Below are 19,061 nucleotides of genomic sequence, written 5' to 3' on the forward strand. Positions count from 1 at the left end.
TCCTTGTAAATTTTCTCTGCACTCTTTTAATCTTATTTACATCTTTCCAGTATGTAGGTGGCCCAAATGCACACAATACACCAAATTAGGCCTCACCAATCAATGTCTTATACAATTTCCACATAGCATCCCAATTCTTGTATTCAGTACATTGATTTATAAAGGTTTCTTTATGACTCTCTCTTCCTGTGACACTGTTTTCAAGGTATTATGGATCAATTTTCCCAGATCCCTCCGTTCTACCACACTCCTCAGTGCCTTACCTCTCACTGTGTAAGACCTGCCCTGGTCCTCCCAAAATGCAACACCTCACACTTGTTTGTATTAAATTCCATTTGTCATTTTTCAGCTCATTTCACCGAATGGTCAAGATCCCGCTGTGAGCTTTGATAGTCCTCCGTGCTGTCCACTACACCCTCAATGTTGGTGTCATTCTCAAATCTGTTAATCCAGGTCATTGATACAGATGACAAACAACAACGGACTCAGCACTAATTCCTGTGGCATAACCACTAATCAGAGAAGCAACCATCTACTACAACTCTCTAGCTTCTTCCGTCCAATCCAATTTTCTACTCCACCTTGAACGCCAAGCGACTTAAACTTCTTGACCAACCTCCCACGTGGGACCTTTTCAAAGACCTTGCTAAAGTCCATGTAGATAACATCCACTGCCTTGCATTTACCAACCTTCCTGGTAACTTCTCAAAAAAATTCCATAACATTGTTTATGTACAATTTACCAAGCATAGAGCCACATTGACGATCCCTAATCAGTCTCTATCTATCCCAATACTTACATATCTGGTCCCTTCGAATACTTTCCAAAACCAACATGATGAACCAACAATAAGAACACAAGCCTGGTGCATATTACTCTCAGGATTCGACTGCCTCAGGATAAGGGCTACATTCAATATGTGATACTGATTATAGTTCTATGCAGCCTTCACCTATCTGATCCCAGGCTCAACCACATGTGGTGCTTAAACCAGAGTACTTTAAAAAAAATAGTACTATGGATGTGTAGAGCTAAATTGCCTTGATCATTTATTTTACTTGAGGCATCACTCAAAGACTTCCTGAAGTGTGACATCGAGTTTACCAGTTGCTGTTACATGCCCACTTTAGGAAAGTGCCTATATATATTCCATACTCAACTGCCCTTACACTGAGGAAGTAGTTAAGAGTCAACTCAAACTTTGGGTTTGGAGTCACACAAAAGAAAGACTGTGTATGTAAAGCAGATGGGGAGGATAAGTTATCCCCACCATTGAGCGTATCTACAAGGAGTGCTGCCACGAGAAAGCAGCATCAGTCATCAAGAACCCCCACCATCCAGGCCATGCTCTCTTCTGATTGCGGTAGTTGGGAAGAAGATACAGGAGCCTAGCATCCCACACTACTAGATTCAGGAACAATTATTATCTTCAATCATCAGGCTCCTGAGCCAGTGTGGCAACTTCACTCATCTGAACTCTGAACTGATACCATAACCAATAGAATCACTTTCAAGGTTTCTACATCTCATGTTCTCAATATTAATTTTATTTTTGTATATGCACAGTTTGTCTTCTTTTCACGTTGATTTTTTTCAGTCTTTGTTTATATGTAGTTTTTGTTGATTCTATTGTAGTTCTTTGTTCTACTGTGAATGTCTGCAAGAATATAAATTTCAGGGTAGAACATGGTGACATACTCATACTGTACTTGATAATGAATTTGCTTGGACCTTTGAACTATTGACCTTACCTGAAGGACACCAGTGAATCATGCGGGTTTTCACAACAGTCTAGTGCCTTCACGGAGTCAAGTTTCATTTTGTTTTAAATTCCAGATTAATTTACAGTTAACTTTTATAGCCACAACAGTGGAATTCAAACTCAATCCCTGGATCAATGATCCAGGACTCTGGAGGTTAGTCCTGCAACTTAACCATCTGGACAGTGAAGATGCATACATCAGGATGCTCTTCATTGACTACAGCTTGGCATTCAATGCTATCATCCCCTCAAAACTAATCAATAGCTTCAAGACCTTAGGGTCTATACCTCCTTGTGCAACTGAGTCCTCAATTTCTTCACTTGCAGACCCCAGTCAGTTCGGATTGGCAACAACATCTCCTCCACAATCAACCTCAGCACAGGCGCACTACAAGACTGTGTGCTTAGCCCCCTGCTCCACTCATTTTATAATATGACTGTGAGGCTAAGTACAGCTCCAACGCCATATTTAAATTTGCTGATGACACCACTGTCTCTGGCCGTATCAAAAATGGTAACAAATCATCATATTAAGGAGAATGAAAATCTGGCTGAGTGATGCTACAGCAACAACTCATTCAATATCAGCAAGACCATGGAGCTGATTAATGACTTCCAGAGGAGGAAACCAGAGGTCCTTGAGCCAGTCCTCATTAGTGGGGGGAAGTGGGGTGGAAATCAGAGAAGGAGCGGGTCAGCAGCTTGAAATTCCTCAGTGTTACCATTTCAGAGGACGGGTCCTGGGTCCAGTACATAAGAGCCATTACGAAGAAAGCTTGGCAGCTTATCTCCTTCCTTCAAATTTTGTGGAGATTTGGCACGTCATCTAAAACATTGACAAACTTCCATAGATGGGTGGTGCAGAGTATACTGACTGGTTGCATCACAGCCTGGTATGGAATGGATAAATCCACAAGAAGTAGTGGATATGGCCCAGTCCATTACAGGTAAAGTCCTCCCCGACATTGAGCACACCTACACCGAGTGCTGTCACAGGAAAGCAGCAGCCATCATAAGTCTATGCTGCTGTTATCAGCAAGAAGGTGCAGAGGCTTCAGGACTCACACCACCGGGTTCAGGAACAGTTATTACCCCTCAACCACCAGGCCCTTGAACCAGAGGGGCTAACATCACTCAACTTCAGTCCCCCTATTACTGAACTGTTCCCACAACGTATGGACTCTTCAACTCATGTTATCGATATTTATTGCTTAGTTATTTATTGTTATTTTTTCCCTTATGATTTTCAGTTTGTTGTCTTTTGCACACTGTTGTTTGTCTACCCTGTAGGATATGGTTTTTTATTGACTCTATTGTGTTTCCTGTATTTACTGTGAATGCCCACAATAAAGTGAATCTCAGGGTTGTATATAATGACATATATGTACTTTGTATTACTAAAAGCTGTTAGGCCAAAATAATGAAGGAAATTTTATTTTAATGGACATTCACCTTGACTTGAATAGGTTTCAGTTGCTGCTAGTTCTTTTCTCTGCCCACTTGTTGATGGATCATTATCTGCCTATTTCCAATTCTCCTCTAACGTGCCAAACTTTAAACAATGAAGTTGGAGAACATAGCAGACAACAAGTGGAAGGTCTTCTCCCACTTACACAAACCCAGCCAGATATCCAAACCTTCTTCTTAGCACAGATATAGATTGCTTTTCCTCAGTCTCGCCCTTGGCTGAGAATCGCCCTATCTTTTCTGCTGATTAGTTGGCTCCACAGACAGGAACATAGCTTAAAAGAAGAGGGTAGCATTTATATTCTGGCAAACCTACAGTTTCTAGCTGCAAAGTAGTTTTTTGAAACAACTGAATGGCTCACTGGACCAATACCGAGTCCGCTGAGTCTATGACATCGATGTTGCAATGGAGTCAAATTAAGGTCAAATTTGGGAAAGACATCGGATATCTTTTATTAATGATCACTGTTGAACCAGCTTGGCTTTCCAAGATTTAGCTGTGTCAGGATCAGAATTCCTGTTACCAACATTTTTTTGTTCAAGATTTGCCAAATTAAGTTTATTTAAATTCCCAAAAGGCACAATGAGATTTAACACATATCTTCAGATCTGTATTCCACGTGACTGTAATTGAATTACAGAACTAAGTTACCTCAAATAATTTGAATCCCTGAATATTTTACTTCCTACATTTAGCTCCTGGAAGTAAATTTCAACATCAGGTAAATTTAGAAGTGTTTTTATTACCTGTAACGGCATCTGTAATAGCCTGACTTGTGACAGATGGTGGACTTTGGAGTTGATATGTTGTAGTGGTCGAAGGAGGTGCTGGACTGCTGTTGTTGCTGGTCATATAAGTATATGGAGAATTGTTATAATACTGTGCATATTGCCCCTGGCCAAAGCCCGTGTAAGAATATTCCTAGAAAAGGCAACATAAACAGATTTAGATTTAATTTAATGCAGTTATTTCCTAATTATAATAAACCATATTTATTTTGTATATAATATTCTTTGCTTTATTTAGATATTAATAGGTAGTTGGAAACATTACAAACAGCTGCTGGGTGAATGAATAAATGTGAACCAGTGTATGTGAAAGCCAACCCCAAACTTCAGACAGACACTGGCAGAAAGAATTTTCATCCCTTTATCACTTTTCTCAACTGTAATGCACTTCACAATTTTTTTTACATCCAATGAGTAGGTTTGAAGAGTAATGACTGTTTTAATGCAGGGAATTTATTAATTAAAGTTTTAGTCCAGGTACTGGATAATGTTTTGTAGAGATATTACTGACGGAGTTAAACATTGGCTAATGCTTCTTTGCTGTTGCGGAATACAACATTTATTTTACTTGCAAGGTTTAGCATCTCATCTGAAAAGTGAATCATCAGGCAAGGTAAAGAGTTCCTTGACACTATACTAGTGCATCAGCAAAACTTTTGTTCTCCAGTTTTTGAAGGCGGATTTTAACGAGCACCTTTCTACTCAGAGATGATAGTGATCTCTGATGAATATATGAAAAACTGCAGCATACTATGTAGGGGTAAAAAAAAGTGTTTCCATTGGTACACAGAGGTCTGTGCATCTACTAAAGGATGGAAAGGTAGAACAAGCAAAACTATTCACAGTCCATGGATGTTACATTGATTTATGTGTGAGACCAGGAGAGATGATGAGCACAAAACAATGGGTGACTCGTATTAAGGTATGGAGTTTTGTGTCTTCAGAATGTAAAGTTCCTTAACTTCTCTTTTTTTGGCACCTCTCTTTTAACTTTCTCTTTTTAATTCATCTTTCTTTCTTAATTATTACTTCATTTTTGTTACAATATTTGCATATAATCAGTCCTTTCTGATTCATAATCTTTGGTTTAAAATTCCTTATCTTATTGGTTAAAAACCTATGTTTACTTGTCATGGTCACAGACATAAGGGATACTTGTGAAAAGCCCTACATTACATCAGTTCTTTGCTGACAAGAAAGGGTCTGCTTAAAATCCCTCAAAAGTCTCTGTTCAGGTTTAGCCTCAGTGAATGTTTACTGCCATTCCTTCATTACTGACCTCAATACCTAGGTAGTAACTTTAAACTTTCCCTTCCTATTTCTGACTCTAACACATGAAGATGTCACCTTCGCCTTTGGTCCAGCAGAAGTTTCCAATTCTGCTTATTATCCTACTTTTTATTTGAGGATTGTCTCTAACACATTGTCTTTGATGAGTACAAGAAGTTACTGACGTTTCACAATTTTATTCTCAATATAATTGCTCAGTGGGGTAACAGTACAATGAATAGTGTTTTGTTATTGCTAAACATAATTCAGTATTGAATCAATAATATGAGCAATGGAACTGAGTTATGATTTTAAAATCTTTGCCTTTAAAATCTTAAAATCTAACAACTTAAAATTGTTGTAGCAATGCTGGGTGTTTAAGAACCAAAGTAGTTCTAGTGATCTGTTGATTCAGCTGGCCTTGAATAGAACATCTTTAGCAACGAAAAATAAAAGAAATATACATTACTTACACATAAACACAGTGATGAAAAACTCACCTTATTAATAAAATGTTCTTGGTTGAATCAATTTGGCAACTAGAAGCCAAAGATATTGGTATTCTGTGATTTGAATGCTGCAGTATTAAGCTTGCATTACCTTTTTCTAAGACAGCTTGGCATACCTGTATTGTACTACTTAGACACTGTTTATACTGTACATATCTAAGAATTTTGTTCCAGGCAGAAACTTCTAAGCGTATACATTCAATAATATTTTCACTGAATTATATAAAGCATTGTTACAGTTTGAGAGATTGCTTGTGGAACACGTTGATATAGTCTGAACAACTAAGAACAGCTTTGTACAGATACTGTGTGGTTGCATAAGCTACTTTAATGTTTCAGCAGCTGTGATTTTTATTGCTGCACAGTGACTTTTTGGCACACCTTTCATCCCAGTTTTCACTTCTGCAAAGAAGCTCCTCCTTCATCAAACATGAAATCAGAAAACAACAATTTTCATGTACAGGGAGGTGGCAGCTTTGGCCTAGGACTCTCCACAGGAACGTTATTAAGTTAAATATGACCCCAAATTCCATAAAGAGATGCTGGGTATAGTACAAATGCTTGCTCAAAGACATAGCTAACAAAAAAAAAAGTGTCTTAAAGGCATAGATGGGAAGAGAGGCAGAAAGGTGGACAGAAGGAATAAGATGCCTTTGCAACAGGTTTGCAAGTACCATGGTTGTTAGTGGTTGAACAATTAAAATTGAAGGTGCATTCCAGGCCAGATTTAGAGCAGTTCAAAGATCTTGAAGAACTGTATGGCTGAACAAAGGTATGATAAAATGGAAAGTTCCGGCAATGAAGGGATTTGAGATGAAAGAATAGGAGTTCAAAAACCGATTGGAAGCCATTGCAGGTCTCTGAGCAGTGACGGAAATAGTCCAGAGGGCTTGGTGCAGGTGACAAAGTAAGCAGGAAAGCTTCAGATGATCTTAATTCAAGGTGGCATCCGGGACAGTGACCAGAAGTACTGTTATTAGTTTTGTGCAAAGTGTTAAAGATGTTGATGAAAGTTTCAGCAACAGATGAACTGAGGTAGAGGTGCAGTTAGGTGATGGTACAGAGCTCAAATTAAATGGATACCAGCCAGCCAATCTTCTATCCATCCAAGTTTCTTTCTTGTAATACCATGGGCCCTTAACCTGTTGAGCAGCCTCATGTGCAGGGCCTTGTCAAAGGCTTTTGGAAAATCCAAGTAAACAACATCCTTTTACTCTATTTATTCTGCATGCTATTTCCTCAAAGAATTCCAACAGATTTGTCAAGCAAGATTTCTCCTCCAAGCTAACTTTGGTATATTTTATCAAGTGCCTCTAAGTAGCCTTAATAATGGTCTCCAACATTTTCCCAACCACTGAAGTCAGGCTAACTGGCATATAATTTTATTTCTTCTGCTTCCTCCCTTTGCACTTTTAAATTTGCACTTTTCCAGTTCTCTGGAAACATTCCAGAATCAAGTGATTCTTGCAGGATCATTACTAATGTCTCCACTACCTCTTCAGCTACCTCTTTTACAACACTGTGGGGTAGTTTATCTGGTCCAGGTGACTTACTTACCATGAGATCTTCCCAAGCACCTTCTCCTTAGTGATAGCAGCTACATTCCATTCTTCCCCCTGAAATGCTTGTATTTCTGGCTTATAGCTAGTGTCTTCCATAAGTGAAGGCATCTGACTTTATCTTTTCCCTCTCAAACTGCAGGGTGAACTCTTTTATATTGTGATCACTTTCTCCTAAGGGTTCCTTTACCTTAAGCTCCCTAATCAAATCTGGTTCATTACACCTCACCCAATCCAGAATTGCCTTTCCCCTAATGGGCTCAAAACAAGTAGCTCCAAAAAACATCTCGTAGGCATTCCACAAATCCCCTCTTTTGGGATCCAGCACCAACATAATTTTCCCTATCTACCTGCATATTGAAATCCCCCATGACTATCACAGCATTGCCTTTTTAAAATGTCTTTTCTATCTCCCATTGTAATTTGTTCCCCAGAGTCTACCAGGGAATTACATCTGTGTAATCCGACTGCACGCTACCTTTACTTTTTTACCATCTGTCCTATCCTGAGTCCCTTCACTCTGGTTCCCACACCCTTGCCAAATTAGTTTAAACCCTCCCCAACAGTCTAATAAACCAGCCTATGAGAATACAGTGCGTCCGGCTGCAGCTCCTTGAAGACTGTGTTAGGGATCTGAAGCAGCAACTGGATGACCTTTGGCTTGTACGGGAGAGTGAGGAGATAATTTATCAAATTACAGGAAAGTAGTCATCCCAAAGTTGCTCGAGGCAAGTAGCTGGGTGACTGTCAGGAGAAAGGGAGGTAGGCAGTTAGGGCAGAGTGCCCCTGTGGCCACTCCCCTCAAGAACAAGTACATGGCTTTGAATACTTTTGTGGGGGATGACCTCCCAGGACAATGCCATGGTGACCAGGTTACAGGCACCGAGCATGGGTCTGTGGTGCAGAAGGGAAAGAGAGAGAAGAAGGAACCGGTGATGACAGGGGATCAAATAGTAAGGGGAACAGACAGGATATTCTGTGGACGTGAACGGGACACCCGCTGCCAGGGTCAGGGATGTCTCAGATCGTGTCCACAACATTTTGGAGAGGGAGGGGGAGCAGTCAAATGTCTTGGTACATATTGGTACCAATAACATAGGAGGAAAAAGCAAAAAGGTCCTGAAAAGAGAATTTAGAGAGCGAGGTAGAAAGCTGAGAAACAGGACCTCCCGGATAGTAATTTCTGAATTGCAGCCTGTGCCACACACCAGTGAGGGCAGAAACAGGATGATCTGGCAGATAAATGTGTATCTGAGAAGTGGATGTAGGGGGCAGGACTTCAGGTTCTTGAATCATTTGCATCTCTTCTGGGGGAGATATGACCTGTTCAAAAGTGACGGATTGCACGTGAACCTGAGGGAGACCGATATTCTCGTAGGCTGGTTTATTAGACTGTTGGGGAGGGTTTAAACTAATTTGGCAGGGGGGTGGGAACCAGAGTGAAGGGACTCAGGATAGGACAGATGGTAAAAAAGTAAAGATAGCGTGCAGTCGGATTGTCAGGAAGGGCAGGCAGGTGATGGGACTTAGTTGCAGCCAACAGGCTGAGGATCAAAACATTGGGGATGCAGAATCAGAAAGGATAGCAAATACGGTACTCAAGGTGTTGGGTCTAAATGCGCATAGTATAAAAAATAAGGTGGATGATCTTGTTGCACTACTACAGATTGTCAGGTATGATGTTGTGGCCATCACTGAATCGTGGCTGAAGGAAGGTTGCAGTTGGGAGCTGAACGTCCAAGGTTACACATTATATCGGAGGGATAGGAAGATAGTCAGAGGGGGTGGTGTGGCTCTACTGGTAAAGAATGGCGTCAAGTCAGTAGAAAGATGTGACATTGGATCTAAAGATGTTAAATCCTTGTGTGTTGAGTTATGAAACTGCAAGGGTAAAAGTACATTGTTAGCAGGTCTCCCAATAGTGGCTGGGAAATGGACCACAGATTATTACAGAAAATGGATAAAGCGTGCCAAAAGGGCAATGTTATGGTAGTCATGAGAGATTTTAACATGTAGGTCAATCGGCAAAATCAGGTTGGTATGGACCTTAAGAGAATGAGTTTGTTGAATAGCTAAGAGATGGGTATTTAGAACAGTTTTTTTATTAAGCCTGCTAGGGGAACAGCAATACTGGATTGAGTGTTACATAATGAACTGGCGGCGATTATGGAGCTTAAGGTAAAAGAGCTCTTAGGAACCAGTGATCACAATGTGGTTGAGTTCAACTTGAAATTTGACAGGGAGAAAGTAAAATCTGATGTAGCAGTATTTCAGAGGAGTAAGGGAAATTACAGTGGTATGAGAGAGGAGATGGCCAAAGTAAATTAGAAGGAGCTGCTGGCAGGGATGTCGGCAGAGCAGCAATGGCGTGTGTTTCTGGGAAAAATGAGTGTAAGGGGTTTCTTCTTTTATGTTACTGCTGAGGCTAATAAAATGGCTTCTTTGTTATGTTAACTAGTGAAAGTGCTTTCTCTTGCAGCTTGTTTGGGTTATAATTACTGATAACGAGAATTGTATTCATTTGTTAACCAATTGGGATAGATGTTATTCTTTCTTGTGGGTCTGTAAGCTAGTGTTGCGCGGACATTGGAGGAGACAGCGCGAGGGGGTTAGGGGAAGAAGACACGATGTTGTAAGCTGGGCAATTGAACGAGGCCCAGGGTTTTTGGCGAGGAGAGGAGACAAGGACAGATTCGTGTGGAGCGTCTCGTCGACCACCGTTGTGGGTCCCAGGCAGCGGGTCGAGGAGGTCGGAGGGGATCGAATGGTGGCAAGAAGACTTCGTTAACTGAGCTCCAATGGTTGTGCATGAAGTGGTTGGACTTTGATAAGTTTGCCGCCTTTTACTTTTCCTTTTATATTGTATCTCTACTAAGTACGTAGTTCCAGTAAGATCTATAAAGTGGAATCATTTAATCGCATATGGTGTACTGTCTGTTATTTGGCGGGGTGGGGACATCACACAGGATCCACACAAGCTGATTGCCCAGTTTGGCGGGGCCGAAGGCTGCTCCCCCTAGGTGGAAGCGAGCTGAGCGAGCCTGAGGCGACCCAGGGGGCTACATGAGGAAGGTGCAGAACATGTGTATTCCAAAAATGAGGAAATACTCAGATGGTAAAATAGTACAACCGTGGCTGACAAGGGAAGCTATTGTAAAAGCAAAAGAAAGGGCATACAACAAAGCAAAGCAAAAATTAGTCGGAAGATAGAGGATTGGGAAATTTTTAAAATCCTGCAGAGAGCAAGTAAAACAATCACTAGAATGGAAAAGATGAAATATGAAAGCAAGTTTGCAAATAATATCAGTGGATAGTAAAGGTTTTTTTCAAGTATGTTAAAAATAAAGGAGAAATGATAGTGGATATTGGACCACTAGAAAATGAGGCAGGAGAAATAATAATCTTTCAAAAATCATTGGACTCTGGCATGGTGCCAGAGGACTAGAAAATTTCAAGTGTTACTCCACTCTTTAAGAAAGGAGTGAAGGCAGAAGAAAGGAAATTATAGACCAGTTAGCCTGACCTCAGTGGTTAGGAAGATGCTAGAGTCAGTTGTTAAAGATGAGGTGATGCAGTACTTAGTGACGCAGGTCAAGATAGTACAAAAGTCAGCATGGTTTCCTTCAGGGAAAATCCTGCCTTACAAACCTGTAGAAATTCTGGGATGCAGTGGATGTTGTATATTTGGACTTTCAGAAGGCCTTTGACTAGGTGCCACACATGAGGCTGCTTAACAGGTTAAGAGCCCCTGGTATTACAGGAAAGTTACTAACATGGTTAGAGCACTGGCTGATCGGTAGGAGGTAGCAAGTGGGAATAAAAGGATCCTTTTCTGGTTGGCTGCCAGTGAATATTAGTGTTCCACCGAGGTCAGTGTTGGGACCACTTCTTTTTATTCTGTATATAAATGATTTAGATGATAGAATAGATGGCTTTGCTGCCAAGTTTGCAGATGATATGAAGATTGTTGGAGGGGCAGGTAGTGTCGAGGAAATAGGTAGGATGCAGAAGGACATAGACAGATTAGGAGGATGGGCAAGGAAGTGGCAAATGAAATGCGAGGGGGCTCTGTCCACCAGAGAAAGCAGGATCTCCCAGTGGCCACACATTTTAATTCCACATCCCATTCCCATTCTGATATGTCTATCCATGGCCTCCTCTACTATCAAGATGAAGCCACACTCAGGTTGAAGGAACACCTTATATACCGGCTGGGTAGCCTCTAACCTGATGGCATGAACAATGATATCTCTAACTTCCGTTAATGCCCCTCCTCCCTTTCTTACCCTATCCCTGATTTATTTATTTTCCCCCCTCCCTTTTTTTTCTCTCTTTGCCCATTACTCTTTACCTGTTCTCCATCTCCCTCTGGTGCTCCCCTCCCTCTTTCTTCCTCCCTAGGGCTCCCGTCCCATGATCCTTTCCTTTCTCCAGTACTGTATCCCTTTTGCCAATCACTTTTCCAGCTCTTAGCTTCACCCCACCCCCTCTGGTCTTCTCCTATTATTTCGGATTTCCCCCTCCTACTTTCAAATCTCTTACTATCTTTTCTTTCAGTTCCCGTCGAAGGGTCCCGGCCCGATCATCGACAGCGCTTCTCCCTATAGATGCTTCCTGGCCTGCTGTGTTCCACCAGCATTTTGTGTCTGTTGCTTAAATTTCCAGCATCTGCAGATTTCCTCGTGTTGAAGTTTCGTTGGGAGTCAATTTCTTTTGAGCCAATAAGAAGGGAGGTGCAAGCCAAGCAGCAATTGTTGAAGCGGGCCAATGTTAAGAGTGGGAGGCTTTGGCTTAACAGGTCTCAGCAAGAGCAGGCAAGAGAAGTTTCCAGTAAGTTTGTGTTCTCCTTTTTGTCTGTTAGCTAACGTGCTGAGAATGGGTCACAGTTTCTGGTATTTTCTTTGTGTAAGATGTGTGAACTTTGGGATACCTCCAGTCTCCTTGAAGACTATATCTGTGTGAAATGCATCAAGCTTCAGCTCCTTAGAGACTGTGTTAAGAAACTGCAGCTCAATGACCTTCAGATCATATGGGAAAATGCGGAGGCGATAAGTAGAGCTAGAGGGAGTAGTCACCCTTAAGTTGCAGGAGGCAGGTACCTGGTACATATTGGCATCAATGACATAAGTAGGAGTTAGGTACAAAACTGAAATGCAGGATCTCCCGGATAGTAATTTCTGAATTGCTGCCTGTGCTATGTGACAGTGAGAGTAACAATAGGGTGATTTGGCAGATGAATGTGTGGCTGAGGAGTTGATGCAGGGCAAACACGAGGAAATCTGCAGATGCTGGAAATTCAAGCAACATACACAAAATGCTGGTGGAACGCAGCAGGCCAGGCAGCATCTATAGGGAGAAGCAGTGTCGACGTTTCGGGCCGAGACCCTTCGTCAGGACTAACTGAAAGAAAAGATGATCTCTTACTATCTTTCTTTTCAGTCAGTCCTGACGAAGGGTCTCGGCCCGAAACGTCGACAGTGCTTCTCCCTATAGATGCTGCCTGGCCTGTTGTGTTCCACCAGCATTTTGTGTGTGAATTGATGCAAGCATCAGGATTCAGATTCCTGGATCATTGGGATCTCTTCTGCGGAATGTATGAACTTAACAAAGAGGATGGGTTACACCTGAACCCGAGGGGGTCCAATATCCTTGCAGGCAGGTTTGCTTGAGCTGTTGGGGACGGCTTAATATAATTTGGCAGGAAGATAGGAACTGTAGTGATGGGGTTGAGGAAGGGGCAGTTGGTGTATAAGTAGAGGCAGTGTATAGGCGACTGTAAGGACTGGCAGATGATAGGTCAAAATTGCAGACCATGGGATGAGTTGAAGTGTAACAGGGGCAAAATCAAAAACAGTGATGACCACAGGACTGTGGGTGTTATGTTTGAATGCATGCAGTATAGATAGTAAGGTAGATGATTTTGTAGTGCAGTTTTAGCTTAGCAGGTATGACAATGTGGATGTCACTGAGTCGTGACTGAAAAAATATCATAATTGGGACTTAGCATTCAAGGATCCATATTGTATCAAAAGCACAGGGAGGTACGCAGGTGTGGGGTGGCTCTGTTTGGTAAAATATCAAATCAAATCCTTAAAGAGAGGTGACAGAGCACAGTAAGATGGAGAAATCTTGAAGATAGAGCTAAGGAAATGTAAGAGTAAAAATGCCCTGATGGGGGTTATATACAGGTCTCCAAGCAGTAGCCAGGATGTGGTCTACAAGACCATAGGACATAGGAACAGAATTAGGCCATTTGGCCCATCGAGTCTGCACCGCCATTCAATCACGGCTGATCCTTTTGTTTTTCTCTTCCTTAACCCCAGTTCCAGGCCCTCTCCTTGCAACCTTTAATACCACGTCCAATCAAGAACCTATCAATCTCTGCCTTAAATACACCCAAAGACCTAGCCTCTACAGCTGTATGTGGCAACAAATTCCACAAATTCACCACCATTTGGCTAAAGGAATTTCTCTGCATCTCTGTTTTGAAGTCTGTGCCCTCTTGTCCTAGACTCTCCCACCATGGGAAACATCCTTTCTACATCTACTTTGTCTCAGCTTTTCAACATTTGAAGGGTTTCAATGAAATCCCCCCCCATCCTTCTGAATTCCAGTGAGTACAGACCCAGAGCCATCAAATGTTCCTTGGATGATAACCCTTTCATTCCTGCAATCAGCCTTGTGAACTTCCTCTGGACCCTCTCCAATGCCAGCACGTCTTTTCTAAGATGAGAGACTCAAAACTGTTCACAATACTCAAGGTCAGGTCTCACCAGTACCCTATAAAGCCTCAGCATCACATCCTTGCTCTTGTATTCTAGACCTCTTGAAATGAATGCTAACATTGCATCTGCTTTCCTCACCACCAGCTCGACCTGCAAATTAATCTTTAAGTTGTTCAGCAGAAGGACTCCCAAGTCTCTTAGCATCTCAGATTTTTGGATTTTCTCCCCATTCAGAAAATAGTCCGCACATATATTTCGACTACCAAAGTGCATGACCACCTATGTTCAAATCTTTTACTATCTTTTCTTTCAGTTAGTCCTGACGAAGGTTCTCAGCCCAAAACATCGACAGTGCTTCTCCTATAGATATGCCTGGCCTGCTGTGTTCCACCAGCATTTTCTGTGGGTTGTCTGAATGAAACTTGTTCTTTTTAAACCGCTCCCGCCTTGCACTCTCTACTTCAAATTATGAATTACTCAGAATGAGATGTGTTCTTTTCAAATGGTTCACACCCTGCAATGTGCTTTGGCCATTGTTTCAAATATACTGATATATTGGAGGTACGTTTCCTTTGTTGGTAGTTCAAGAGGTTGTATAATTCCAATGCAGGACCAGCATCTCACTAGCAGGAGGCTTAGCATGACTGACAGTCACCATGAAATAATCACCATTATTTCAAATGCAAATAGATGTTTGAGGGCAACCACAGCGCAAGTTATAAAAAAAAAGGGTTCTTAAAGATATATTAAGATACTTTTTAATGTATGCCAAAAGTCATAAAATAGTGTAATGAAATATGATATTGAATTGAACATATACAGTATGTTATTGAATTGAGCATGTTTTCAGTATCAATGAAGGTTGGCATAATACCCCAAATAATGCTCTTCATTATGATTTTCTGTATTGAAATGGAGGCAATGCAGACAAATTCTGCCCTCATCCCTACTGAATGTGTACGGACTTCCATATCAATCCAATAATCAGTGATACTGATGCACCAATAGGGCAGCACTTGAATATCTACTGCATATCCTGAACTGGTGTAGGTACAATCTGAACAGAGAGTTGCAGATCAACGTATACATTGAAATTGTTCCCACTTGGGATTAAGCTAAAAAAGAAGAGAGAACCATTGGAACACTGACCCTCTGCTAGCAAAAGGGTAGAGGGCAGGTTGAGGAGACTGAAGGCGTCAGCATTATTTTGAAACAGTCTGAATGGTTTGGGGGTTTAGTAGTTGGTGGGGGATGGGGAGGTTGTGAGACTAGGTGGAGTAGTGATGAAAAGAAAAGGTGGGTTTAGGATCCATGACATATCAGTCGATGGCCCCAGAGAAAGAATTTCAAGCTTCCAGCTGGGTTTTGCTTTACTCACTTAATTCCTGTGCAATTAGTCAACGTGCACTCCACAGCTAGCTTCTACAAAAATAGCAAGTGCATTAGTGGAATCCGATTATGCACCTAATTTTGCATTTTAAAAGAATTTATCATAGGAAACAGGTGCTTTGGTGATGGGCAATCAGTCACTTCAAAATGGTGGAGGTTATCTTTCAGAGGAAGGGAAAATTGCAAATGTCACTCCACTCTTTCAGAAGGGAGGGAGGTCGAAGAATGGGAATTATAGGCCATTTAGCCTGACTTTAGTGGTTGGGAAGATGTTGGAATCCATTACTAAATATTAGATTTCAGGGACTTAATAGTAGGCCAAAGTCAGCATTGCTTCCAAAAGGAAAAATCTTGCCTGACCAATCATTTGGAATTCTTTGAGGAAATAACAAGCAGGATATAAAAAGGAGAGTCTGTGGATGTTGTTTACTTGGATTTTCAGTAGACCTTTGACAAAGTGCTGCATATGAGAGTGTTAAACAAGATAAGAAGACATGGCATTATAGGAAAAATACTAGCATGGATAGAAGATCGGTTGACTGGCAGGTGGCAAAGAGTATGAATAAAGGGGGCCTTTTCTGGTTGGCTGCTGGTATCTAGTGGTGTTCCGCAGAGTTGGTGTTGGGACTGCTTCTTTTCATATTATATGGCAATAATTTGGATGTCAGAATTGTTGGCTTTATGGTCTAGTTTGCAGGTGATACAAAGATAGACGGAGGGGCAGGGAGTGTTGAGGAAGCAGGGAGTCTGCAAAAGGACTGAGACAGATGAGGAGAATGTGCAAAGAAGTGGTAGATGGAATAGGGAAGTGTACAGTCATGCAATTTAGTAGAAGGAATGAAGGTATAGGCTATTTCCTAAAGAGGGAGAAAATTCAGAAATCAGAAGTGCAAAAGGACTTGGGAGTCCTTGTTGCAGGATTCCCTAAAGGTTAAGTTCCAAGTTGAGTTTGTGGCAAGGAAGGTAAATGCAATGCTAGCATTAATTTCCAGAGGATTAAAATATAAGAACAAGGATATAATGCTAAGGCTTTATAAGGCATTGGTCAGACCACACTCGCTGTATTGTGAGCAGTTTTGGGCCTCTTATCTAAGGAAGGATGTCCTGGCATTGGAGAGGGTCCAGAGAAAATTCATGAGAATGATCTGGAAATAACAGGGTTAATCTTTGAGGAGTGTTGGATGGCCCTGTACTCACGAGTGCTTACAAGAATGGGACGGGGGGGGGGGGGAGGGGAGGGGGAAGGGCCCCAATGAAATCTATCAAATATTAGTTAAGACTGGATAAGCTGGATGTGGAGCGGATGAATCTAGGACCAGAGAGCACAGCCATAGGATAGAACAACATCCATTTAGAACAGAGATGAGGAGGAATTTCTTTAGCCAAAGGGTGGTAAATCTGTGGACTTCATTTCCACAGAAAGCTGTGGAGGCCAGGTCATTGAATATATTTAAAGTAGAGGTTGATAGTTTCTTGATTAGTTAGGGCATCAAACGCTTTAGGGGTTGAGAATAATAATAAATCACCCATAATGGAATTGTGGAACAATCTTAATGGGCTGAATGTCCTAATTCTGCTGCTAAGTCTTAAGGCCTTATCATTTAATTGCTCTGTATTCACAAATTAAAGCAACACTAAACGTTATATTTGGGCTCATGAACTATTTAACATTATATAATATTGATTTGCCTACTGAACTTATTCTGGTATAAAGGATCTAGTGTTTTCCTGGCATATATGATGAATAAACTCTTCTTGCAAAAGATGGCAGATTATGTTGTTTATAATCGAAATCTGTACCCGAGTGGAAGCTTGAGAAGAATTTATTTGTTATTCTGGTATGTTTTTTATTTCTCAGCTGCAGAGACATGATTCAAGTTTTGATTTATACACAAATATAAAGTATTAAGGTACAGTACCTGCTGTGAATTGTTAAAGCCTGCAGAATGTGCAAGTGAATTGCTTCCTGTGTAAAGTCCAGATCCCGATGTAAAACTTCCCCCTGTAAAAGAAAACTTGTGTCAGATTTTTATTTCCTTTAACATGATCTAATTCCTATATTTTTGGGTAAATGATGAACAATATGAATATGACATATAAATACCATATTGTTCAATAGTTGCATTGTTCCCCAATTATTATCTCTGAATTCTTGCACCTCTGATTCATGAGTATATATTCCAGACATTGTAATATTTCCCTCATTAAAAAAGCAAATATTGTAAATATATAAATATAATAGTATATCATAGCTATATAAACAATTTTGAAAGCAGAGAAGTCTTTCTAAGGTGCTAACATCACTTTGAATTCAGGTGATTCTACTGCTTCCAGATATCATATTAATTTTGAGACTTCACTATGCTCCCAAGTGTTAAGAAAAGTCAACATCACTTGAACTGCAATTATAATGGCTGAGTCACCCCTGAAAGGCAATTTTTATTATCAAGCACCACAATAGAACAATGATTCCTCACTCCTTAGAATCAATGGATCAGATGAGGTACCTTCAAAAGACAGTACAGAGCTATAAATGTTTGCAACAGTTAAGCTCTCATCTTTAGCTCATTCCTTAGAAGCACAAGGCCTGAATGATAGAAGAGCCCATAGCTAATTTTAGCTATTCCCTCTACACCTCAAGCCCTAATAATTTATATACTTAGCCTTCTGTCAGAGGACAGGAAATACCAACAATAAATTTAGATAACCCTTACTGTTTACAAGGAGGAAAATCCTACTTCAGTGGTGATTTAACTGTAGCCTTTTCCTAAAACCATACCCTGATGTGGTGCACAACAACAACCTGTATCTCAAATTGAACAAGACAAAAGAGATAATTGTGGACTTCAAGAAGGCACAGTTTGACGAATCTCCATCCCACATCAATGGCTCTGCAGTGGAGAGCACTGTTCCTTTTGTGTGCATGTAGTGGTCAATCTAACCTGGACCAGTTCCTTGGTGTGTGCATAATGGATACTTGAAGTTGGAGTCACAATACCTCCTCACTAGTCAAGAAGGCACAGCAGTATCTCCACTTTCTGAAGAGATTGAGGCATGCAAGGTTCCCTGCCCCCATTCAAACAACCTTTTACAGGAGCACATTGAGAGCCCCTGTCTGCATGCATCATTATGTGGTAAGGAAACTGCAAGACATTGGATCTCAAGGCTCTACAGAGGACAGTAAGAACAATCACGAGTATCATCGGGGTTTCTCTTCCTCATATTTGTGTCATTTACCAGGAACATGGCAGGCAAAGGCCCCAAACCACTGCAGAGGATCTCTACCTTCTCCCACAATTTCTTTGACCCAGGAGGTACACAAGCATCAGGACTCGGACTGCCAGACTGGGTAACAACTTATGCCCTCAGGCTGTGAGGCTTGTGAATAGCCTGCCACCACTGTTTCCCATCACTAGCACAGCGAGTGGTTTACTGTTTACCTGGGCTGTGCTTTACTTGAATTATATTATATTAAGTTAGTTATGCTATTATATTTTGGTTTATGTGCGCTGTGTGTGATATACGTTGTGTGAGTGTACCATGGTCCGGAGCAATGTTGATTCATTTGTTTGTATCTATCTACAATTAGAT

The 19,061-nt window shown here is 41.1% G+C and overlaps 1 protein-coding gene across 2 annotated transcripts in view; it reads right to left on the reverse strand.

The window, feature by feature from the left end:
- eya1 (EYA transcriptional coactivator and phosphatase 1) overlaps window positions 1-19,061 on the reverse strand; it is a 186,772-nt gene that overhangs the window by 106,316 nt on the left and 61,395 nt on the right. For both annotated transcript variants that reach the window (XM_059982790.1, XM_059982788.1), the window contains 2 exons: window positions 17,390-17,472; window positions 3,978-4,152 (listed from right to left, as the gene is read on the reverse strand). In XM_059982790.1, the coding sequence (XP_059838773.1) occupies window positions 3,978-4,152; window positions 17,390-17,472 (258 nt within the window). The remainder of the gene's footprint in view (window positions 1-3,977; window positions 4,153-17,389; window positions 17,473-19,061) is intronic.

The sequence above is a fragment of the Hypanus sabinus genome, chromosome 1 (assembly GCF_030144855.1).
Source record: "Hypanus sabinus isolate sHypSab1 chromosome 1, sHypSab1.hap1, whole genome shotgun sequence".
Classification (NCBI taxonomy): domain Eukaryota; kingdom Metazoa; phylum Chordata; class Chondrichthyes; order Myliobatiformes; family Dasyatidae; genus Hypanus; species Hypanus sabinus.